This window comes from Podarcis tiliguerta (genome assembly GCF_965153285.1).
Source record: "Podarcis tiliguerta genome assembly, chromosome: 5".
Lineage (NCBI taxonomy): Eukaryota > Metazoa > Chordata > Lepidosauria > Squamata > Lacertidae > Podarcis > Podarcis tiliguerta.
Genome location: NC_139538.1, coordinates 93,882,272 through 93,908,547, shown reverse-complemented (window position 1 = coordinate 93,908,547; position 26,276 = coordinate 93,882,272). Strand labels below are relative to the sequence as shown.

The window sequence follows — 26,276 nt, the reverse complement described above, 5'->3', positions numbered from 1 at the left end:
TGGAGATGAGTTAACTAGGGATGCTCGCATGTCGCTGATGAATAGGTTGAATAGGCAGGGAGCCAATATACAACCTTGGCGCACTCCCTTGTTTATTGGTATCGGGTTTGTGAGGTCGCCCGCAGGAGTGAGTCTTACTCTGGCAAGGGTACCTTCGTGGAGTTGACTTATAAGCCATAAGAGTCTTCTATCAATGCCCTGTTTCGCCAGTTTCTCCCAAAGAATGTTTCTAGGCACGCTGTCGAAGGCTGCCTTTAGATCTAAAAAGGCCGCACAGAGGTAGCCCCGAGGAGGGGAGGAGCACTTCCGTGCCAGATGATAAAGCACTATCGCATGGTCGGTTGTAGAACGTTTAGTTCTGAACCCTGCTTGTTCGTGGCCAATCTGGTTAGTCTCATCTACCCATCGCAATAGTTTAGTCAGCAAAAAGCTGGCATAAATTTTCCCTATAATCGAAAGGAGGCTGATGTTACGGTAATTTTCCGGCTCCGTTGGAAAACCTTTTTTGTGAATTGGTACTATGATGGCCTCCTTCCATATTTTGGGGATGAGACCAGAGGCGTTGATTGCGTCGAAGGTTTTGGCCAGGATGCCAGCCCACCATTTTGGGTGTAGTTTAATGGCTTCGGCAGGGATCAGATCGGGCCCAGGGGCTTTGCCCGGTTTCAGCTGAGCTATTAGCTTGACTATTTCGTCCGGATCGGTGGGAGGCCAAGGGCCTCAAAAGATCACTCTCTGCCTTTCTGGCTAGCCACCACTTCCCCAAATCTCTGTAATTGTGAGCTTTTGGGGAGTGGGGCTCATCATTTAGCAATGGCAATACAATGGTACCTCTAGAGATGAACTTAATTCGTTCCGGAGGTCCATTCTTAACCTGAAACTGTTCTTAACAAGAGGCGTGCTTTTGCTAATGGGGCCTCTTGCTGCTGCTGTGCCACTGGCACACGATTTCAGTTCTCATCCTGGGGCAAAGTTCTCAACTTGAGGTAACTCTTCCAGGTTAGCGGAGTTTGTAGCCTGAAGCGTTTGTAACCTGAGGTGTTCGTAACTCAAGGTACCACTGTAGATTCCCAACCCCCTTTTTATTGTGCAATTGGCAGCATTAGAAAATGTGCTGGCAAACAAGCCGCCATCTTGCATGCCCATAATGCCCCAGAGCTGGTGTCAAATGGCCACTACAAACAATAAAATAAAATAAAAAGATAGCAATTATTCAGAGAAAAATATACCAAGTGGCTTTCTTTTCCAGAAGAATGAGGGGGGAAAAATACTCTTTGTCTTCTGGGGCGGGGGGAGATTACCCTCATGTTGAGGACACTTTCCTCAACATGTCCAGTTGGATGAAAATTTATGGGAGGATGTGCAACAGTGTGTGTTAGCCTATTATCCGAACAGAATGCCAGTCCATAGGTTTCATGACAAGTCCATGCACAATAAAAGGAAAAGGAGAATTCTGACCATTTACTTCACATTTAATTAGCCTATAACAAAGAGAAGCAGGTATTAGACAAGAATGGTATTCAACATCTACATGGACTTCCATTTTATTTCAGTAAAAGTGTCTTAATTGGCAAACCCACATTGGCAGACTCTTTTTTATTCCACACAGCCTGTTAGTCCATAGGGCGAGTCTCTCTCAAAAGAGCAGAGATGTTGCTTGCCTAGAGCGTTCGCCATAATGCCTGCTCCACGCCAGGTGGCCAGCCTCGTGGCTGTAGCAGTGAGCCAACGACACCAGAACCAATCTCACGGAACACCTGGCAGGATTGTCAAAATTGGACGTCTAACCCCAGCTGGACAGCAGCGGGGTGTGATGAAGTGCCATAGCCGGGGACACATCTGCAATGCCACTGCTCATGCTAGCCAGGGGGTGGCAGGAAAGGCTTGGCTCGGTCCAATGATGTCTAGTGACGGGTGGCGAGCTCAGGAACCTAGACCGGCTCAGTCCCTCCCAGCAATGGGAATGATCCATTGGGGGGGGGGTTCTTTCTGTGGGCTGCCACCCACACTTCCACCTGCCTGCACTTTCCATAGGGAGGATGTTGAGGTCTACACGAGAGGAGGGACACCACTCCAGCAATGAAGGTCAGAGCAGCTGTTTTGGATCGGCTGGAGGGAGACTCAACATTTGGAATGCAGCCTTAGAAAGACGGATCTTGCAGTGGGACTCCGTTTATTAGCCAAGCCCCAACGCCAAGGTACAGCTTTCAGCCTGCATTTACTGTAAAAGGTAAAGGGACCCCTGACCATTAGGTCCAGTCGTGGCCGACTCTGGGGTTGCGGCGCTCATCTTGCTTTACTGGCCGAGGGAGCCGGCGTACAGCTTCCGGGTCATGTGACCAGCATGACTAAGCCGCTTCTGGCGAACCAGAGCAGCGCACGGAAACGCCGTTTACCTTCCTGCCAGAGTGGTACCTATTTATCTACTTGCACTTTGAGGTGCTTTCAAACTGCTAGGTTGGCAGGAGCAGGGACCGAACAGCGGGAGCTCACCCCGTTGGCATCTACTGTACCCGTCAGCAAAATGTGCCTGCTCAGGACTGTCTCGGTGTATGAATAAGAAGATTAATTTAGAGCACTGGTGGACTTAAAAGGACTAATTATCCTGGAGTTACCTTGGAGAAAAGGATACTGCAAGTTTAAACAGCAGTTGGGGCAAATGAAAGCCGAGTGGTGAGGGCAAAACTGGGGAGAGAAAATGAACATCAAGAACATCTGAAACAATGTGGACATGTAGTTTTGCAGTGTTAACTGGAAATTGCCAAAAAAGAAAAAGAAATTAGAGAATATGAACCTTTCTATAGTTTTCCTGCAGTGCTAATAATCTTTTGCATCATATTGAAATTTAGAATCTGTGTACTGCACAGAGCAGAATGTAATGTTGTTTCATTGCCACAAGAGGGAGATCGCATTAGCTTTTGAGAGAGGATGCTTTGTTCCTTTGGTAGGTGGTTATACCGACCTCCCTGAGAGAGGGAGAGAAAACATCTGGCATAATCAAATGGCACTACTTGGCTGTGGTTCAGATGCAAATGGAATCAATCAGTCAAATGTAGAAATAAGTAGCAATTTTCTTCAGGCTTTTAACAATATTGATGGCTCTAAGAACCAGGGACGGGCACCCTGTTCATCATTTCCAAATTAAGAAAATGCATTAGTGTGAGGTGGCGTGCCAAAATGAACCTGGTTGTATTTGTGCTGCATCTTATGCACCTAAGTGTGATCCAGGCAGAGCCCCGTGGATCACAGAAAAAAGATGCAGGCCCTGTGCTGATGGGAGGCGGATTATGGCAAGCAAATCCTTTGTGGAAACAAGCGTGAAGGAGGCAAGGGGTGGAAGAAATGGACTCTTGTGCCAATCTGAATGTAATTTTAGTAAATTTGGAAAATCCCAAATTGGACGTGCTGGGCACACAGCACTTGGATCTTAAGAAGCCCTGGTCCATCCAGATCAGTACTGTTCACACTGATTGGCAGCAACCCTCTAGGATTTCAGAGAGGGAGTCTTTCTTCCCTCCCTGGAAATCAAACCAGGGACCTTCTGTGTTCAAAGCAGGTGCTGCACCTCTGAGTGGTGGCCCTTTGTCCTAGAAAGACGATTCTTCCTGGTATGTTATTCTCCCCAAAAGAGGACACTGGAGCCAGCCTTCAGAATTAGTGGTAAAAGGGACACAGAAATTGAACAAAGATATTTTGGGCACAGCTACAATTAGTCCTGATTAACTGCCCTTGGCATCAAGTGGGATTTGAGTTAGCCACAACCAATTCCATTGCTTTCAATGAGATACAATCATTGCTCGCTTTTGCTATATTGTACTCAGTGCCCCCCCTTATTTGTTTTTAGTCCTTTTATTTATGACCCTTCATCATTTCTGTTCACAGCCGTGGCTACTGTCACATACACAAACAGATTTCTGCAGCAATGAGCCCTAGAAACTGCTCTTCAGAAATGAAAACTGGAGCCCGTGGGACACAGGATATACGCCACGTCGAAAATTTGCAAGATGTTTGTGAAATCAAAACGAAACCATACATTGTTGCTTTGTGATGCTTTAGCATTTGTGTTCACTTAAATATCCCCAACAACACACTAGAATATACAGTACAGACATGGTCCATGCTTGATTAATTGGACTAAATGTTGAATATGATGATTGTCAGATTGTCCTTAAATGGAAAACGCATTGTGGAATGATTTAAGTAGACCAAAGAATTAAGCAGATTTGCTTTTTTAAAAAATGCATCTAAACAGACATGAAGTGTATAACTTACTAAAAACACATTTCCCCCCCATTTCCAGTCTCAACGTTTCATATATATATAAACCTGTATTCGTCACTAAATCCAAGAAGGATTTCCCTTTCCTTAGGTCCAAAAAACAAAACAAAAACAAAAAAGCTTTCTTGAATCTGTGGGATTTCTTTTTCCCATCAAGAGTCAGCAGTGTGCCTGGGAACACGGTAATGGTCAGGTTTGATGCGTGCCTTCTTCTCTTGCGGATTGGCATACTTCCACTTGGATGGAGACATCTTCAGCTTTTTCCTCTTCTTGTCCGTGCACCACACTTTCTCACAATACTCCTCCACTCTCTGGAAGTTGCTGTAGCCTATTAACTGCAGGAACTCCTTGTACCAAGGCCTTGAACCCTGGGGTATGCTGCTCTGTGCCGGGCAGGGCATCTTGTGTGATGCATCCTCCTCATAGTCTTTGTTGAACATGTCGTCCACACGCTCTTCTTCCACAACTTCTAATGTGATTTTCCTTACTGTGTGAACGATGCTGTGCTCCACTGTCTGGCAGAAATACGTCCCGGCGTCCATCCTGTGCAGCCTTAAGAACAAGAGGCCAAAGTCCACTTTGAGTACCCTTTCATCAGTCTTCACCTGAGGGTGGGCAACAAGGAAATGGTGTTATTCAGTGGAAATAAAGCAATACAGTAATACAGTAATATCGCATGGGTGTGGTTTTAAAAATAATATAATAATAATCAGGAGAAAGAAGGTAAAAAAAGTGTAAGGGTAATTAGAAACACTATGACAGGATAACAGAATCATGGAGTTTCATTGGATTTCTGGAAAGCTTATCAGGAGCAACTTGAGTGCAGAAGTTGGAGCAAACGGAAGCATAATTTGTGTGTGTTTTTTTGATTTCAAACATCTTTGGGTTCAATGCAGTCAAAAACTAACCACCTTAGGGGACTTCCGGGTTGGTGCCTCCGGGTAATAGCGGAATTCCTCTGACCGGGAGGAATTTGCTTCGTGGGAATCTGGGTCTGGCCGCCACGGCGAAGGCGGAGACCCGCAAAAAATCACAGGCGGGAGAAGCCTGTGGACCTGGGATTCGGCTGGCACCTTTTGCGCCTCCCCTACTTGTGGGGAAACCCGATTTTCAGGGATCCAGAGTGACGTGGGGTGAGCGGCGCGGTGCTTCGAGTCGTCTGCTTCTTCCACGGAGCGAAGCCGCATAGCTGTTGCCGGAGAGCACTGACTTTTTCCTGTGGACAATTTGACTTTAAAGCAACTACCCATGAGTAGAGCTGAAACGGGAGGACTGGACTTTAAAAAAATTTAATTTGATATCGAAGCGGGGAGGCTCAAAACGGGAAGTCCGCCTTCCCCTTTTGTAAATAGATGGAGGCAAAGAGGCTGCAAGCTGAAGTCTTGGAAAGCCTTTTTGTAAAGGACTGAATTCCCCCCCCCCCGACAAAAAGAGCATTAAGCCCCCCCCCCCCCCCCCGTGGAGGCAGGAGAAGGGGGGGGGAAGTTGTGGGTTGAGTGTCATTGTAAAGAGAGCGATGAGAGTTAAAATACAGCCGCTCTGACCCTGGAAACGGACTGCTAGTGGGATTGACAGGATTGACAGCGCTTAGAACGTTCACTGAAACTAACCACCTTAAGGTACTACTCATTTTAATAAGAGAGATCAACTCTTTAACTGAAATCAATGATATTTGGGGTGGAAGTTGATGTGCTCATGGGGGATCCATGTGTCAGAATAATTACCTATAAAAGCTGCAAGAGGTGCTTGATAACACAGCATGAATGGGTGAAATGCAGATCTTGGGTTTTCCTGGTGGATTACAGGCTCGACTCTAGGAAGAGTGCACAAGCTCATGGCTTCCTCCTCTGACCATGATGCGCATGACCTGCCTACCCGTGTCATGTGTGAACTGGTCCACAGAGGAGGGATTACATATCAAAGAAAACTGCATCATTCCCAAGCACCCTTCCCCACATAATGATAATAATCATAAGATCCTAGGCGAGGAATCCGGGTGACAACACTGGTGTCATTCAGATAACAGCTCTCAGTCTCATTGCTCTCTCGATAAATTTGGCAACCTTCTCTGTTGTCGAGCTGTTCTGGTTGGCTAGGAGTGAGAACAATTTGGCTTCACAAGAGCGGCCCGGGATGGCAGATAGGAGCGGTGTAATGGTCTTGTCCCTGAGATCTTTATATAGGGAGCAAGACAAGAGAACGTGTGACACCGTCTCTACATAGCCAGCTCCACAGGGGCAGAGCCGTTTCTCGAATGGAATTTTTTGATATCTACCTTCGAGAACAGCTAAGGGTAACATATTTAGTCTGGCGAGTGTAAAGGCCCGTCTGAGTTTTGGAATGGTTAAGGTAGACAAATAAGGTGCCCGAAAATCAAAGTGGGAGGGGGGCAGATAAGCGTACCAAGCACTAAATTTCTTAATACAGGACAGATTATTCTGCTGCTCAATATCCTTCATGCGCTGATCAATAATGGTTTTTGCCTTGGGGAGACCCATTTTCAGGAGATGCTGTGCTTGTAGGCCACATGTAAGTAGTTTTTGATGCACTACTTTGGACCAACGACTTCTATGAGCATCTCGTGCTACTAGAGGTAGTAGTCCGGATGGATTTAAATTTAAGCGAAGCCAATAGTTGAATGCTCTTAACCAGGTCCGGGTTTCGACGGAGAGGAGGCCAGTCTCCAGCCGTAGGGACGCATGGTGGAACGGCTAGAATCTGTCTTAAGAATTTAGACTGGACCGTTTCAAGTGTGTGGCAATGATTTCCCGTCCAGATTTGGGCCCCATAGAGTAATTGCACCAAGGGTTTTGCTTGAAAGACCTCCAGAGCTGCTGGGATATGTCTGCCCCCCTTTGTAAAGTAAAAGCGAGACTGTATTTTGGAGCTTTGAGATGCTTTTTCAATAGGTCACAAGATTTTATGGTAACCATATTTGTAATGTATTTTTGTTGGTGTTTGTCCTTTGATACTATGGCCTGTCGGCTACGCAAATAAAGTCTACTACTACTACTACCCTTCCTCACAATCTAAATAAACTGGTTATTTAAATGCAGTATAAATATTTACAGAGCAACCTTTCCTTTTAATTTATCTCTACCCGAAGGAGTCTCAAAGCGGCTAACATTCTCCTTTCCCTTCCTCCCCCACAACAAACACTCTGTGAGGTGAGTGAGGCTGAGAGACTTCAAAGAAGTGTGACTGGCCCAAGGTCACCCAGCAGCTGCATGTGGAGGAGCGGAGATGCGAACCCGGTTCACCAGATTACGGGTCCACTGCTCTTAACCACTACACCACACTGGCTGCAGTAAGCGCAACAGAACGTTTCACAATATTGCACAATATTGTGATGATAAGGATATGATGATGGCTTCAAAATGCCATTAATACTGGAGGACGTGAAGTAGACGAGGGGGCCCGTGCAAGAGAGAGATTAACCCCTTCCATTCAGTGAAAACGTACCTCTTCCTTCCGTGCTTCGTGTGCTCTCTGTACAAACCAGATCACTTTGGCCTGCAAGGTCCTTGGTATACATTCAAGGAGAGTGCTGTTGTATTCTATTCCGTATACTAGTCGCTCTTCAGTCTTATCCAGGATGTCTCCTATAAAGAAAGAAAACACACACAAAAACCTGGTATGGTCCTTCACAAATACTCATTTGTCTTTCCCCAGGCCAGCCCAAGCCATTTTGCCATCTGAGATGATAAAGATGGGCACCACCGCATCCCACAGGGCTGGCAGCTGCTGCCCACTGCTGGCAGCAGAGAGAAAGGGCTTCTTCAGCTCTTGTGAGGCTTCACCAAAACTCCTGGTCAGGCAGCTGCTAGCAATGGAAGCTCAAGGGGCATGGCAGTGCCTGGCAAGGGCACCCACTCTTTCTTGCAGGGGCCTGGGCAGGCAGCAAGAGGCATTCTGTCTGCTGTCTCTCCCAATCTGCCATCTGAGGCAGGTGGCTCAGGGTGGCACATGATAGGACTGGCCTTCACACTTCTAGGAAAAACTTTAGCCTTCACTTTTCAATCACAAAATAACAAATAACTTCCATTATAACGACTGGTGGCAATTGAGGATTTATCAACATACGCCTTCCTTGATAAATTTATGATTGTACTGGTTCCCAAGATCATAGAAAGTGACCTTTTGTTTTAAAGAAAATGTTTGCAAATGGCTCTCTGATTAGAAGCAGCCTCTGTTGATGATCTTTTATTAAAAGTGCTAACAAAGCATTGTCTGTCAAAGGGCTACTTTAGATAATATGTTTTTTATATAAGCATTGCATATGTCTGTGTGACGTGAATGGCGCTGCCTCTTTCCTGAAGGAAACGAGTGGTTCTGTGTCTGAGTTACAGGATTTTGCAGAATGTGCATGCCTAGCAGTACTAGCTTTTGCTTTTAGCCCCTCAAAGTGCTCCACACTTGCATCAACAGGGCAGCAGAGCCAGGCTAGGCATGCAAATTTCATCCACTTCTGTCAAAAGGGGGAAATGTTATTATCATTTTTTTTCATTTCCCATGAAAGGAGATGCTCTATCTAGTAGAACAGAGATTCATCAGTAGTCTATACTCATACCCCTTGATCCAGCTAAATGCTTGTAAACTGGACTTCTTGCTTTCACATTCAGGAGTTAAATTAAGTCTGAATGGACCACTGCCACTGCTTAACAACTTGGTGGGATCAAGTCTTCAGTGGCTGCCACTGAGCAAATGATTTTGTTGTCCTGAGGCCAGAAATTAGTCATCTGCTGATCTTTATAAATTGCATAAACTTGCCAAGAGAACTTGCAGCCCTTTGCAAAACACATGCCATGTTGAATAGAAGGCTCTTTGTGGAAACAGTCCTCCTGTAGGCTGCATTTAGTGCCAAAACCATGAATGCACACTCAATGGTGCTTCTTGAAGAATAGAGGCCAAAGCAATGTCTTTTGTCTCTATTTTATAATTTGCCTTTCTTCCATGATAAAAACTTCAGTTTTTCTTAGAATTATGACTCTGCTACATTCTAATCTGAAGGTCTCTTGAGTATCTTACAACCCTATCTAAAATTCCAATGCATGGTGTGTTTTTTTTTACAGTTAAATATGACAGTGTGCTATATATTCTGTTCAGCAGCAAACTCTTCAGAGAATTGCATCAAAACCCTAAACAGTATGGAATTTCCTCACATCACCAGACAAATCTGAAAAATATTTGCGTTGTGAAATATTTCCCTTCCAGATTATTTAGCAGGAGAAGGGAGGGTCAAGCTCTTTGGGTCTGGTCCACAAAATGATGCCTGCTATCTAAATGGTGCACGTGGGAAAGGAATTAAAGAGATCGGTAATTGAGAGTTCTAGGCAGGTTCAAGGATATGAATGCATTATGCTTCTGGCCCCTGCTAGCATTTGTTTCTCTCCAGATTTATTTCTGCTTCATTGCAAATTCTCTTTGGAAACTTCATGTTAGGTCCTAGTACTCAAGATTAACAGAGGCAGAACCATCGGAGGCAAGGGCCAAGTCCAGTAGAAGATGGCTGCTACATAGAGGACAACTGGTAGCAAAGCTGAACCAACAGACAGATGTGAAAACTGGCAGCTAGATAGGGCAGCAGTTGCTTAGGGAGACTAGGCAGGTAGAGATACTTAAATAGAGTGGCAGGCACCTGTTAGGCTTGACCTGGAAGGATTGATTGCCAGGCCAAGTTAGGAAGAACTAATGAGTTCATTTGTCTCTCATTTGCACTGAACGCTAAGCCAAAATTTGGCTTACTGAGAATGAGTAAAAGTGATTCTGGAGGGAGGCTGCAGCTGTTATGCCCCTCCCCAGTTCCTTTCTTGAACTAAGCAATGATTTGGCTTAGTGCAGGGGCCACCAATGTCCGGCCCGGGGGCCGGATAAGGCCCGAGACCCTCGTTTATCTGGTCCGTGGCAACCACTGCCCTCCTGCCCCCTGCCACTGCCCGCTCTTACCAGTGCGCTGCAGCGCGGTACAGGGACCCACTTATGGGTCGGAGGAGCACAGGAAATAGCTTGTGCGCATGCGAAGGGCCCTCCTACATGTGCGCAAAAGCTATTTCTGGTGCTTCTCTGACCCAGAAGTGCACCGGAAATAGCGTGTGCACACGTGTATGGGACATGCTCCCCCGCCCTCCGGCCCGCCGCATGATCGTAACTGGAGACACTGGCCCGAGGCATGAAAAGCTTGCCAACCCCTGGCTTAGTGTGTTGTCCAAACCTGTGTTCACGGTTTAGCTTCCCCAGATAAATCACAAGTCAAACCATTCTGGGAGCCCATGTCTGCTCCTTCATGCTAAGCAAGTCATGGATTGACTTAGCATTTTAAGACACACACAAAATAGCTGGTTAGCACTTAACATTAAGTCATCTCTGGGAGTTGATTTGCTCATTTGCATTAAACCATGCTTTGCCTTAGCATTCAGTGCAAATGAAGGCAATGACAGCCAGATTAACCCACTGGTTCCTCCTAACTTGGCTGGGCTAGAAATCTAGGGCTGCTATGCGTCCCGGACATTACCAGGATTTCACATGCGGAATTGACGTCCTGGATCTTAGCCAAGTCAATCAAAAAATTGATCTTCCTAAAACCGGGGTCTTCCTAAAATAAGCTTTCGGGATGTCCTGGTTTTTACTTTTTGAAATATGGCAACCCTATAAAAACCATCCCAGTCTATAAATCCTACCAGTGGCCAGGTGTCCATATTCACGTTCCAGCAGATCCTGACACAAATTTGCATAATTCATCAAGTCTAGCACTCAAAAGGTTTTCTCTTGACAATTTAAGAACGTTTTCTTGGGCCACTGAAAAAGCTTCATGTATCAAAGAACTTTGCCTAAGCAATAACCCAAACCAGATCTCCTTGGTTTATACATTTATACACAAACTTGTATTGGCAGACAATCAGGATGATGTACCTAAATTAATGAAATCATTGATATAAGTTCTCTTAGGGTTCTTCTTGTAAAGGTATGCATTGCTAAGTTCTCTGTATTTCAAAGGTGGGGAATCTGTGGTCCCCACGCTGAACAACAAATCCCTTTGTCCCTAGCTATTGGCCATGCTAACTGTGCCAATGGGAGCTGGAGTTTAACAGCCTCTAGAGAGCCACAGGTCATCCATCCCTGATGCGCTGACTCACTAAAGCATTCTAACGCACAGCATGAGAATTACCAAGAAATTGCTGGCCAAAGCACTGCTGAGCTGCATTTCCATGACGGACATCTTGTCTGCGGAAACGTCTAGGGAAAAGTAAAAAAACAAACAAAACAGTTTGAAAAAAATACAACTTGCGAACAGCCCTCAGAAACCTTCCCCAATTCCTGTGGGAAATTCATATGTTTGTGTCATCTTGAGGTCCTTTAACTGAAAATGGCTCTTCTAGGGCCTGGAAGGAAAATGTCTAGTATTTTAGGGAAACCCGTAAGAGGTGCTTACGGAAATTTCATTTCGAGAATCCAGAGTGCCTACAAAAGGTCTCTAATCTCTGCTATGATTGAAGTTAAGTGGGGTTTTTTAGCAACAATGTTAAGGAATATGTAAAAATGGTTTGTTAACGGGTGATAATCTAAAGCTATAATATATTAAGATAAAAGATTAAGATAAAATTAAAGAGGGAAAGGATTTGCTGAATTAACCAACTGAACTGGAATACAAGAAAGGGAGGTGTGAGGAGGTCAGGGAAACAAGTAAATGAAAGATAAGATATGGAAAGACTGATTTGTTTTTAACTGTTTTTATTTTGTATTTTCTTTTTCTTTTTATTCTTTTTTATTCTTTCTAATTTTTGTAATATGTTGAAATCTCAATAAATATATTAAAAAAATAAATACATCTCTGCTATGATTAAAGGACCACTCACCCTACCTTTGAGATCGGAGATCCAAACAGCATATAAATAAACAGGAAACTAGAATATTTTGAGAAGCCTAGGCCAGAACCTTTCCCCCTTACATCTAGCATTCTTTGTAGATAAATTAGTTATCTATTATTAGGTGTGGAAGAAAATTTCATCATGCGAACACCCCTACCCCACAGCCTGAATGGTACAGCCTAGACATAGGTATATCATTGGGTTGAGAACTTGGCTTTAGGCTGCTTTGCCTCGTGGAGGGGACCATCATTCTCATGTTCAATGAGCCGCAGGCCCAGGAGTAGTGCTATTCCTGTTTGCAGAGTGCCTGATATAGGTGTGTAGATGAAGGTCATTTCCTTCTTAGAGGCTATTTGGTATGCAATATATCCTGCAGGAAAAGGGACCCGGGTGGCACTGTGGGTAAAAGCCTCAGCGCCTAGGGCTTGCCGATCGAAAGGTCGGTGGTTCGAATCTCCACGGCAGGGTGCGCTCCTGTCGCTCGGTCCCAGCGCCTGCCAACCTAGCAGTTTGAAAGCACCCCCGGGTGCAAGTAGATAAATAGGGACAGCTTACTAGCGGGAAGGTAAACGGCGTTCTGTGTGCTGCGCTGGCTTGCCAGATGCAGCTTGTCATGCTGGCCACGTGACCCGGAAGTGTCTGCGGACAGCGCTGGCCCCCGGCCTATAGAGTGAGATGAGCACACAACCCTAGAGTCTGGAAAGACTGGCCCGTACGGGCAGGGGTACCTTTTATATCCTGCAGGAGCTAATGACCTTTAGGCGAACAGTGCTATCTAAGGGGTGCATCTCACAGTTAGAGATGCTTCTTGCATTTGTGGACTGCGGCAAAGCTAATAGACTGAAAATGGCCATTGTAGGGTCTCCAGTCCCTAGTGAAATTAAGGCCAAGTACATGTAACTCAGCTGAAGGCATTTTCTTCCTGTTACATTTCTTTCTGTCTTCTTCCCCTCTGTCAGTTGCCTGCCTTCCCTCTGTGCTGCTAGACAGAAAGTTCAAATAACATGCCTAATTTGCAATAAGCATTGCTATCCAATCAAGGTGCAAATGGTAGGGAATGATTCTTCATATTCCCCAGTCCAGATGGGGCAATGCACCCCCCCATCATTTCCATGTGGGACAGCCAAATTCTACTTGATTTAAGCACATGAAAAATCTAAAGTTATTCTGTTGGGAATATTTCCCTGAGTGATGTTCAGAAAACGTGACGACAAAGGCAGAACAGTTTTGGAGATTCCCACTTTGTCTTCGACATTTAAACAAAAGAATGTGCCACTATTGGAAAAGAATATTTCTAAACTTTGTTCTGGCCAAAATATGAGTGTAATCAAAGTTTTCCTTCATGTCTTTTCATATCTCTACATAATCATGAAAAAAACCCACCGGAAGGAATTTTGTGGGTGGGTCAATCATGTGTTGTTATAATGATGTCATTTGATTGACAGGTGGCCAACCTTCTTTTACTTCTTCTTTTTTGATGTTTTTTCCATTGGTCTGGATTGGAAAAGGAGTGGCAGAAAGGGCGTTTAAAGGGTGTTTTAGAGGGTTTTCCCCAGTTAGAAATTTTCGCTTATGCACGTGGGGCCTGAAATGTAACCCCCTGCATAAGTGGATGGATGTCTGTATACTGATTTAATGTGTAGAAATGTAGACATCTTTGTGACGTTAACATATATGAGAGAGTGCTGGAAGGGAAATAGTTAAACAGGTTGCACAGACAGGACCCAGGGGGGTGGAGTCAGTGGGTCTATTAAACTAGTTCTGGGAGGAGTTCGTTGGGAGTTGTTGGTGGGTAGTTGGTCGGATTTTGTGGGTTGGCTGGTTGGGAAAGGCAGTTGGTACTAGAGAGACAGGGCCATGGGTTCTTGAGTGTGGAGAGGTAGAAGAGATAGAGAGAGGAAAATAAGACTAGGAAAGTAAAGAGCAACAATGTTTGGAATGCTGTAAAAGTTTTGTTTGTGTCTGAAATAAAATACACTCTTCTTTATCAATTGAAAAGCTGACTGAGACTGAAGTGATTTTACCAGGCAGGACCTGGTTGGTGGCAGCGGATTAGTGGTGTATGGGTCAATAGTCCGTGAGACGACCGGGGGCTCCATACTAACGCCACAATCTTCATGACTACACAGAAGATACATAGTGCTAGTTTGGTAACAGATGCCTTGAAGTCTGTCCCAAGGATTTGGGAATCATGTATTTTGTGGAAAAGGAAATACAATTTATGCTTTTAGTAGAGTAACCAACCATCATGCTGGACTTGTGAGCTTTACAAGGGCATCTGCTTTGACAGCCTCAGTCTAGGAAGCGGTTTATTGATTTGAAAAACACAACACAAATTGGGTGTGCATGTGACCAATTATGCATTGGTGTGCATTTTTGTGTGAACTGAAAACAACCACAGTGAATACCAATTGTTTTCTTTGGATTGGTTTCCGTTCTTCACATGGGACCAATAGGCAAACATTGGACATTTCCTTTTCCATTGAAATTCTGAGACATTCTTATTGGCTTGGCACCATGCTCTTGAGAAATGGGTTTATCTCCCTCCCCAGTTTTCCAGGCCTGTTTCAATCCTATTCACCCTCCCCCTTCTCCCACCAACTGCTTTTAAGTGGAGGTGGGGGTGTAAGAAAAAATAGGGAGGTCTGATCATGCTTCACACATCTATGACTCTTCAGATTTGAAAGTACAGTGGTGCCTCGCAAGACGAAATTAATTCGTTCTGCGAGTTTTTTCGTCTTGTGAATTTTTCATCTTGCGAAGCACGGTTTCCCATAGGAAATGCATTGATGGTTTCCCATAGGAATGCATTGACGGTTTTAAGAAAAAGGCGCAAGACGTTTTCGTCTTGCGAAGCAAGCCCATAGGGAAATTCGTCTTGCAAAGCAACTCAAAAAACAAAAAACTCTTTCGTCTTGCGAGTTTTTCGTCTTGCGAGGTACCACTGTAGACTCAGATTTCTCTGAATCTCCTCTGAGCAGTCTCTTCCTAATATGTCTGCACCCAATCCATGAAGAATATCTGACTGTAAGTTTCTTTCTTCTACAGCCAGACGTACCTCATGGTTCAGTGCCTGAAACTGTTGAAACGAATCAATGCACATTGTTAAAATTGTGGTTCTTTCTTTCTTTCTTTCTTTCTTTCTTTCTTTCTTTCTTTTTTGCCCTTTAAACATTTATTATTCACTATTTTGTATCTCCTGAAATACGTTCTAAAAACAAGTGAAAAGAAGTGCAGGGCAGCTGACTGTAGAAGAACAATCAAAATCAAATATCATTCTGTACATCACTGTACACTGATAAATTAATTTACATCTCTAAACACTATGGTAATAAACAACTGCCTACGATGAGTTAATTCAGTTTCCTTGTACAATAAAGCCCCGTCCGCACTATAAATTTAAAGCAGTATCATACCATTGTAAGCAGCAATGGCTTCTCCCAAAGAATCCTGGGAACTGTAGTTTGTTACAGGTGCTGAGAGTTGTTAGGAGACCCCTACTTCCTTCACAGGGCTACAGTTCTCAGAGTGTTTTTACAGCCGGTCCCTCTTCCCAGGCAACTATGAGAATTGTAAGGAAGCCATGGCTGTTTAAAGTGGTACGATTCTTCTTTAAATCTATAGTGCAGACAGGGTGATGGGGGTAAATTTCAGACTCATAGTACCAGAGGGACCTTGTAGGGCATCTACTCCGACCCCTTGCTTGATGCTGGGAATCCAGAGCTGGTGTATTTTTAATGGATGGCTGCCCAAACTCTGCTAACTCTGCCCAAACCTTCAACAAGAGAGAGAACTGTCAAAGGCACTTCCTAATTCTGGAAGAAATGGAACCATCTCAGCCTGGTATGGAGAACCTATGGCAGAATGCGAATTTGCATGCAAGATAGGAGTCCCACCTCTTTGCCTGTGTTCCTGTTGGGTAGTATCTGGAACAAGAGATCCCATCCCAAGCACAGTAAGGATCCCTTGCGAGGCAGCAGTCAGCGCAGGCTGTTCCATACATGTCACACTGGTGGAACTTCAGTTGTGCAACGGCGGACTCAGACCCAACATAAATTTGTTGCTGTAAGGAAAGCACCAATATTAGGAGAATGTTGGAAGACTCCTTCTGTTGAGCCATAACAGCCAGTCCCCAGAGTTCTATAGCATGGTGGAAAAGGACCAAGAAACAAAGCTTGTTTAGAGGACCTGTTCTCCTTGAAGGAGCAACGACACCCTCAAAGTGTAACTTAGCTTTGGTGTAGGGAAACAAGAGTGAAGAGGCATTACAGTGCCTGCATACCCTCCTGTGGGATGTAAACACAGGAGCAGTCAATGACAACATTCCTAGAGTGTACATGTTAGAACATGGGGAGGGATGTCAGTGCAGCAAGCAGGTAAACTTCCTGGGGACGGACTTCCTCCGCATGTGACCGGAGGTGGGTGTGGCCTCACCTGTGCAGGTAAATGATAAAAGCACAGGGCAGGCAGCCATCTCTCTCTCTCTGCCATCTTCCTTCGATGAGGAAACATCTAAGGATGCTCTCTTGGCTCCCAGAGAGGAGATAAGGACTATCTTGCTACAAGATAGATTCTAAGTGTATGTAACCTTTTTTAAGCTGTCTGCCTTCTCGGATCACATTGTGAACAGAACGTGAGTAAACTCTTTTATACTTTTATAAAGACTGTGCCGTGTCTTGTATTTTAAGAGGGAACAAAGGGGAAATTACCAGAGTCATTATTATAGAGGTTCTAGTGAACCTGTGCAGACGTTACCATTGCGAACTTAAAGGGGAATGTCTATAAACTCTGCTGATATTTTGGGAACTTGTTAGCACAAGTTGGATAAGGATATAATTAGTCAATATATCCTGCACCCCTGAACATTTCCACACCTCCAACATTTCTAAGGAAAGACAGGACATTCTGGGATCAAATCAGAAGCTAGGATGGCTTCTGTAAATCCGGAACTGTCCCTGGAAAATAGGGGCACTTGGAGGGTCTGGTTCCTGTGTTTCCCTAACTTAGGAGCTGGCTTTGGCCTCTCTCTAGGGCAGGGTGGGGCAGTTCAGGCTGACAGAATGATGTCTTGCCTAAGCTCATCTTGGTCACCTGCACATCAGCATATCATCTTCAGACCCCCCCAGAGAGATTTCCATTTTGTGGCCACGCTAGAATATGCTGGAACCATGGAAATGCTTTGATACGATGCCATGATATATATATTAAGGTAGATAGACTAGAGTCTGACCATTTTGCCTTAAAACACTTAAACCCCCAGGTTTCTTCAGTGAGCCGTGCTACATTTATCAGCTACTGCATTTTCATCAAGTTCCCATTTCTCTCATGAATCAGGATGGCTGCTTGCTTACTTTGCAGCCGATGTGGGACACAACATTTAAAACAGCTTAAGGCAAATGGGGGGGGGCAGGGGGATACATCTGAATATTTCATAGGGAAACAGTGCGTGAGAATGTCTTGATATTCAAAATCCAAGCATCACTCCATGGAAACTCATTTTAGATGGCATATTAAGTCACACCATGGTAGCAATGACATTTTATTATCAACACAGAGGCATCCTCCCTCTTTCTGAAGTGAGGGGAAAGATGGCAACAGCAGCCGTAATGATCAATGCCAGTAAAAATATGATGCTGTGATCCTAATTTTATTTAATGAAATTATGCTGGTTTTTAAAATGTTTACATTTAGGATTGCCTCCTTAAGCACATTTTGGTTGGTCTAATAAAGGTATTGCCCTAATACGGGTTATTATTATTATTATTCATTGTGTTGTGGGCCAATATTGTGACCCTAACTTTTTATGTACCCCAACAATGCGGTGTGTTTATCTGTCGGTTCTTCTGCATCCACGCGTTGGAGATTCGCAACTCCTCGGTGGCGTAGCGTGGGGGGTGCAGGGGGGGGGCGGCCGTACCGGGCGCAACATCGGGGGGGGGGGCGCTCACACTCACAGCTCTCTGCCCTTACCTGGCTAACTCACTCTCTCTCACTGCAGTGCTGGCTGTGCGAATCTGATCCGAGCCGCGGGGTCGCCGCCCACTGTGGAGGGGAGGGTGCCAGGAGTGCAGTGTGGTGCGGAGAGAGAGCGAGGGATTATCTGGGGGAGGGGCAGTGCAGCGGGGGGGGGGCCCCGCAAATTACTTGCCTTGCCCCAGGTTAGGGGGCGCAAATTACTTGCCTTGCCCCGGGTGCTGACAACCCACGCTACGCCACTGCAACTCCTGTAGAGACGTGGGTTGCTCCTGAGCATGCCAGCCTAGCACAAAGGCTGCTAAGGTGTTAAAATGAGACCAGAGCAGGGAATATTGAACTAATACTGCAATGCAGACAATGAGGAGACACAATTCCTTGCATCTTAGTCTGGGATTCTGAGTCTTTTCTCTACAGCTCTTTCCCAGACTGTTGCCTCAATCTAGTGACAGGTAAACCCGTCCGGCTTACTGGTAATTTGTTCCATCTTTATCAGTTTTCTTCAACAGGTTTGCCTCCTCAATAAGAACGGGGCTATAGAGATCTGTGAAACACCTATAAGATCATCATCTTGCTTATCTAAGTTATTTTTGCTTCCAACGTCCTTTCGCTTCCTTCAAAAATTCTTTCAGTCATTTCGCCAGAGCACTCTCAAAATTTGCTCTGAATTTTGCTTCATATGAAACTCAGTGGGAATTCTAATTTATACATGGTATACATGATCACAGTCCTGAGTCCTGTAGTCTTATACACAGAGCCACACTCACCCTTTTGGAAGAAATCTCCATGGATATAACAGGAGCTGGCACCTGAAAGGAAAGAATTTTCTTTTATTTAGGAAACAGACCAGCTCTGTAGATAACACACACACACACACACACACACACACACAGTGAAGTTGAGATAGATAGATAGAATGATTAACAAAATGTTTATTATTTATCTATTTATGAAGCTTCTGCATTCATCAGTAGCTCTGATAAAAATGAAAGGTGCTGTTGCCAAGGCAGCAGTTACAGAGCTTTGAGGATGGAAAGGCTTCATTTGCTAAAGATAAGTGATGGTGGTACTGTTCTCCATTTGGCATCAAATGTGTCCAGTGTGTACATTCAGAAGTTATCCCTCTGTGCTTACATCGTAGGATCAGTTGGCATCTCTGTTGCAGTTATTGGTAAGTCTGACAGGCTGCGGTTCTCAGAACCGAGGTTTTTGGCAACTGGTTGCTCCCTGTTTTTTTTGGACAAAATGGCAGATTTCTGGTTTCTGAAATGTGTGTGTAGGTCAGCAGTAGTCTTACCTACATAGTGGACATCACAGTAGTGTATATATTGCCTTAGTGATTAACACGTTCTGATGCATTTGTAACTATATTTTGACAGAGAATGAAAAGCACTCGAATTATTTACAGGTGCTCTACCAATGTTGCTGAATATTCTGTTCCACAAAGTATAACAATAACCTGGACATCATCATCTCATTGTCTGGGAGACAGGGATTATGACACCTGGTGTAGAGGCATGGATTTCTGAAGAAAGAAAACCAGAAGAGGAGAGCCACAAAGAATTCAAAGGAGTGTTGAGGGTTGCCCTTGGGATTATTATCACCTGGTGGGAAACAAGAAGGCACAGGAACATGGAGGCCGTGCCACTGACAGCTTTCTCAGACCACCAGTGTCTTTCATAGAATCAAAATTCTAATGATCTCAAGTAGGAAATGGGTTTGGCTATTTACATGGCAGTTTTGTGTTGGAGCTCAGGCAGAAACCATAATCAAAACCATATATTACAACAATACAGTAGTGCCTCGCAAGATGAAATTAATTCGTTCCGCGAGTCTCTTCGTCTAGTGGTTTTTTCGTCTTGCGAAGCAACCCTATTAGCGGCTTAGCGGATTAGTGCTATTAGCGGTTTAGCGGCTATTAGCGGCTATTAAAGGCTTAGCGGCTTAGCTGCTAAAAGGCTATTAGCGGTTTAGCGGCTTAGAAAAAGGGGGTGGGGAGTGAAAAAAAATCTCAAAACTCGCAAGACATTTTTGTCTTGCGAAGCAAGCCCATAGGGAAATTCATCCTGCGAAGTGCATCGAAAAACGGAAAACCCTTTTGTCTAGCAGGTTTTCCATCTTGCGAGGCATTCGTCTTGCGGGGCACCACTGTACACTGCAGCTTGGTGTGCTTTTTCATCATCATCCTCATCCTCATCCTCATCATCACATTATTATTATTACCACCACCACCATCATCATCTCCAAGACAGTTGTTAAAGGCAATCCTAGAAGCTGCATTGGCTTTCCCCAATTCTTCCCCATACCACCCAAACATTGCAAAATTCAGCAGTTTTCATAGTCACAGTCCATACACTCTACTAGGGAAAATGTCTTGGTTGGAATGATTTTCAGTTTTATACCGAAACACAGTCCAGTACAATGTTACTAGTGCAGATGATACAAAGGCTAATTTATAGGCTTTATGGCTGAAATTCTGTGCTCATTCAGGGCGCTTAAAACTTATTTACCCCAATGAGCTTTAAGTAGCCTCATGTGTGCGCAGGACTGCAGTCTCTGCGGTTTGGTGGATATGAAGTCAGACTGAAAAGAATACCTTACTTTGAACACTTGCAGCTCTTCAAGAATCACTTCTTCCATCGATTCTGTGTCCTGGTTGTAAATTGTAATGACTTTCAGTACAATCCCATTATCTGCAGTTGAGTTTCAGAGAGAGAGAGAGATAGAGAGAGAGATTGAGAGAGAGAGAGAGAGAGATAGATTGAAAACTCAGGACTGGTAACCATATTTATTTGTACACCAGTAAAGCACAAAATGTTTCCAAACAAATATGACCAAAAGAATTCTGAAGGGAAATAGAATATGATTTTTCATCCACTCTAAAATATGAAAATACAAATGGCCAGAGACAGAAGTTTTCTTCCTCCCATCTGTGAAGTAGATTTGGCTGAGAGAGAGAGAAGCCCAATATGACCCCAAAAGCTTCTGGCTGAGTGGATATGGGACTTTCTCTTCCTACCCCAGCTCAGAAAAATCATTTGACAGCTCTGTAAGGTAGGTCACTCATGAATATCCTACAAAAACAGACCCTCCAAGTGTCCCTATTTTCCAGGTACGACCCCAGTTTACAGAAGCCATTCCAGTTTCTGATTTGATCCCAGAATGTCTATTTTCATCCCTATTTTCATTAGAGAAATGTTGGGGGTATGGGGGTGTCCGACCCCCGAGCCATCTGAAGGGAGGTTTTTTAATGGTTAATGTTTTATTATGTTTTATATATGTTGGAAGCCACCCAGAGTGGCAACCCAGTCAAATGGGTGGGGTATAAATAGTAAAGTTTGTCGTCTTCTTCTTCTTCTTCTTCTTCTTCTTCTTCTGGAATAGGTTGTTCCTATTTTCATCAGAAAAATGTTGGAGGGTATGCAAAATGTGAGGTGGCAACTCTGCTACAGCTATGCAACTGAATTTGTGGCGAAACTGTGATGTGAACTGGTGACCTTCCTGACTGACCAGTATCATTGATGATAACAAAATGGCAACAGCATATAACAGGCTTGTATTAATATTATTATTATACTGACCTATACCCGGAGGTCTCAGGGCGCTTCACAGAATAAAATCAAAATACAAAACCACAAAATACATAATCAAAATTGTAGGCCCAGCTCTAGGATTATTTGACACAGGCAATTATCCTAAAAGTCTTAGGAACAATGTCACCAGAGTGGTTTGAAGATCACAGCTGAGGTCCCTTTACAAGAAAGGAGTTGTGGAAGACAGCAGAGTTCACCACTTCTAAAAAACTTTTAGTTAGAAAACACAGCAATAAATCTTCCAACTGAGAAAATGGCCCCATTTAGAAGTCTCCTGCGGAAGGAGAGGCCTGAGGAGAAAAGAATTCCACCCCAGCAAAGAGAGGACTGAGTTTTAAAGTAATTGGACACTAAAGTGATCTGACAAGCGTTTAAACTATGTTACTCCCTCACAACTCACAGCATGCAAGTACTCAATAAATCAGAATCATGCCCAGAATTCATACTGCTCAACTTCCAAGAATTTGCTCAAGTGGAGAGCGGAGAAGCCACATCTCAGCTAAATCGAGACCTTCAGAACATCTGGCATGAGGGAGCCAAGGCTGGAGGAGGGCAGTGAAATGAGTAGCCAATTGCCCAATGGCCATGATGACAGAAGTGTGGCCCTGCCCATCACAAGGAATTATATCTGAGGAATACTAGCGTTATTGCTGGGCAACGGACATGCATGCCCTAGTACAGGGGTGGTGAAGTTGTGGGACTCAAATGGCCACCATCCCAAGGCAACATGGCCAATGGCCAGGTAACACAGGAGTTATAGTACTACAAAATCTGGAGGGGCACAGGTTTGTGATTTTAAATCTCTCACCCAAGAGTACTTGCCCCCCAACCTGGATCTTAGGCATCCAGGGAATTCTCTCTCTCTCTTTTTAAATATACCATATTTTTTCCTTTAACCAAAATACAAAAAACCCAAGAAGTGAACATTGACTAGGGAGAAAGCAGAGCGTGAGCATCAGCTGGGAGCCAGAAATTCAGGCCTGCAGGTAGCTAGGCCAAGGAAGACTGCTCAGAGTTCACCTAAGTTCATGGAAGCTGAGTTGGGGAAGAAAAGAAGGGAAAGTGGGTGCTTTTAACCCCTTCTCTTTCCTTCTCAGTACGATTCCGAGCACAATTCAAAGTGCTGGTGTTGACCTTTAAAGCCCTAAACGGCCTCGGCCCAGTATACCTGAAGGAGCGTCTCCACCCCCATCGTTCTGCCCAGACACTGAGGTCCAGCTCCGAGGGCCTCCTGGCGGTTCCCTCATTGCGAGAAGTAAAGCTACAGGGAACCAGGCAGAGGGCCTTCTCGGTAGTGGCGCCCGCCCTGTGGAACGCCCTCCCACCAGATGTCAAAGCGATAAATAACTACCTGACATTTAGAAGACATCTTAAGGCAGCCCTGTTCAGGGAAGTTTTTAATCTGTGATATTTTACTGTATTTTTTGTTTCTATGGAAGCCGCCCAGAGTGGCTGGGGAAACCCAGCCAGATGGGCGGGGTACAAATAATAAATTATTATTATTATTATTATTATTATTATTATTATTATTATTATTATTATTATTCAATTACCTGTCCCAATAAATAAGACATCGTATTGCCCGTCTTCTGCTTCCACTCTGTCTACGACTATTTGTTTGAGGTTGTATTTCCCATCCGTCTTCACAAGAACTGGTCTCTTATGAACAGGCCTAACCGACTGATACATCAGTGGGTGACTCCTAGCAAAACGGATTGCTTCATCTGGGTAGTCTTTGGTGCTCACGTAGAGACCTCCGTTCACTTTGCTGGCACACTAGGAAACACAAAGTAGATTACAGTTATGATGCTGATAGCTGTCCATGGAAGAACATGGAGCTAGTAAAAGGTGGGTCCTGCTTTATTTTGTAAGATTAAGGCTGCTCCCGTAAACACATTTAACAAGGTACAAGCATCACTGGACAGATTGGGACTCACATGCACTGCACAGCATCCAGATCAAATGATATCTTTTGCAGTAAGCATTGCAGTTTGACAAAATACATGGAATAGATTAGATTTCTAGGTTTTTAAAAAAGGAGTAGATAGAAAGTTGCAACTGTGAACTTGTGATCACTTTGGAAGTTGGATAATGCCAAAGCTGGGGGAAAAAATGTAGACAACAAAGCTGCTGCAGAACTTGAAGATTGAGGGATTTGTTCTGACCTGTGGAGAGCAATGATGCGTTTCAACGACTTTCCCTTGAAATAATAATAATAATAAATTTTATTTATATCCCGCCCTCCCCAGCCAAAGCCGGGCTCAGGGTGGCTAACAACACTAAAATAGTGCAACATTATAAAACATTATAAAATTAATTAAAATCAAAATTGATGGCAACCATAAACTAAAGTTTTGTAAAGATTGCCAAAGGAGGGAGTCAGGCTGCACCCTGACCAAAGGCCTGGTGGAACAGCTCTGTCTTGCAGGCCCTGCGGAAAGATGTCAAGTCCTGCAGGGCCCTTGTCTCTTGTGACAGAGCGTTCCACCAGGTTGGAGCCGCAGCCGAAAAAGCCCTGGCTCTAGTTGAGGCCAGCCTAACCTAACTTCTCTTTTTTTTTATAAATAATTTTTATTCACTTTCCAATAAACATTTTTTCCAAATTTAACATTTGTTTTGACATAAACATCTTTTTGACTTCCATCAGCCTATCTGAAAATTCTCCATAATCTCACTACGTCTCACATTTCTTACATTTATATTGCACATTATATCTCTTAATCTTAGCCTTTCTTTTAAACAACATCTAACCTAACTTCTCTAGCAGTCTGTCTCTCAAATGGCTTTCTAAACATCTCTTCTCCAAGAAGAGTACAGTAGTTGATGGAACAGATTCAAAACAATATTGTTAAGAGTTGTGGTGCCAGGGTTTGTGGGTGCAAGGCTCCCTTAAATCCCTGGGGCTCATAGGTGTTAGAATTTAATGAATGCTTGGAGAGTTAAACTTGAGGTCAGACTCTGAATAGCTGGACTCAGCTTCGTGTGTTCAGGAGATCACCTGAGGGATGGGCCATTAACAAAGGCAAAGATGGGTCATTGGCAAACTAAAGACTGGCAAACGGGTTGAGCCCCTCCCTGAGCTCTGAGATGGTTCACAGAGACAAAGCAGAGTGGAGAGTTTAGGATTGCCATTGAGGATGATGTGGGCTGGAGGAAAATAGTTGCAGTCTGTAAAAATGCGGCAAGCTGGAGAGAGGTTGAGCCACATCTGGAGTCTTTTTGAATCCAAGGCTGCTGTGGCCATGGCAGAAGTCTTGGAGTGTAATGCTGGGAACCCCTCTATCCTAGGCTCAGGTATGTGTGCAAATAAACCATATATCATAAAGGCACCGCAGTCTCCGCAGTGCCTCATTTCCAAAGGAAACCTGAATCCTTAATAAGTGCTTGGAATCTCGCAGAGCTTAGAGATTGGGGTGCCGTGCAACAATAAATTATATCGGTCTGATAGAAAAAAAAAGATGTTAACTGTTCCATTTCTTCAAACATGCAAATGCTAATGCTGTTTTTTTTTTTAAAGAAAAGAATCGGTCAGCAATATTTGATTCCAATGCCTAGCTTAATTTCCTTTGATTTACACCCATAGCCTTGCAAAAGACAGATGTGCTGAGTGAGCACCCCTCAGAGCTATAGCACATGCCAGTGTTTCTATCCTCACCCTAAACATCTTATAAAATACAACCAGGGGGTAGGATTCAGCCCCAGCCATGCATGCCAACATTTTCTCCTGCAAGAGAGGGGTACTGCTATGGAACTCCTTTCTGCACATCAGGAAAGTAGAAGATTATACATCAGCAATTTGATGTTTGCTTCTAGGGCAGAGGAAGCTGTCGACCCCCAGACACTTTTGGAATCCCAACTCCCATCAGCACCAGCCAGCATGTTCAAGAGTCAGGGGCAAGAGGAGTTGCTGTCACAAGTTTAAGTTCACTAACTGTACTAAGATAGGCACGTTTTTATCCTGAAAAGGAAGCTTTAAATTAGTCGATAGAAGTAGCTCCTTATAGAGTCTTCTGTTCAAAAGTTACCTTGTGCACTTTAATTAGAACCATTTAAGGTTTTTGCTAGAAATATTTCAGTAATCATTTATTTCCTACATGGCTGCTGAAAACAGTGTGGTTTTAAGAGAAGGTTCAAGCCCAGCCACAGTAGCAGGCTCCCCCTATTTAAATTGGATTTTCAATCAATAAAGTGAAATAAAATACTCTTTATGTTTACTGGAAACATTCAGTCTCAACTTGCGGCAGGGGCTGTAATTGACTCTAATAAACTCCTGCACTTGTCAAATGGGGCAGTGTTTATTTTCTTTTCCCTGGGTCTTGGCTATGGCCTGACGTATTTGCTCAGCCTCGGTTTTGAAGTGCATTTTCTAATCAGCCAGCAGTGGGATTTTCATCATAAAAGGCGTCGCATGTGGCTTTCAAGCAGGAGCTCGGACGTCTGGTTGCCAATGAAACAGAAATGCCAAATCCAGTTGAAAAGTTCCAGCTTGAGCAAGATTTGAGAATGTATTATTTAGATGGATTTAAAACAAAATGTTTGAAAAAATATGTGTAAATCGCTTCAAGGC

At 44.1% G+C, this 26,276-nt stretch overlaps 1 protein-coding gene across 2 annotated transcripts in view; it reads right to left on the bottom strand.

Moving 5' to 3' along the window:
* Positions 1 to 1,451: 1,451 nt before the first annotated feature.
* SEMA3E (semaphorin 3E) overlaps positions 1,452 to 26,276 on the bottom strand; it is a 171,249-nt gene continuing 146,424 nt past the window's right edge. For both annotated transcript variants that reach the window (XM_083440749.1, XM_083440750.1), the window contains exons 11-17: positions 23,263 to 23,485; positions 20,718 to 20,809; positions 18,884 to 18,925; positions 16,040 to 16,206; positions 11,444 to 11,511; positions 7,741 to 7,880; positions 1,452 to 4,883 (exon numbers count right to left, since the gene is read on the bottom strand). In XM_083440749.1, coding sequence (XP_083296875.1) covers positions 4,431 to 4,883; positions 7,741 to 7,880; positions 11,444 to 11,511; positions 16,040 to 16,206; positions 18,884 to 18,925; positions 20,718 to 20,809; positions 23,263 to 23,485 — 1,185 coding nt within the window. In that variant the 3' untranslated portion in view covers positions 1,452 to 4,430. The remainder of the gene's footprint in view (positions 4,884 to 7,740; positions 7,881 to 11,443; positions 11,512 to 16,039; positions 16,207 to 18,883; positions 18,926 to 20,717; positions 20,810 to 23,262; positions 23,486 to 26,276) is intronic.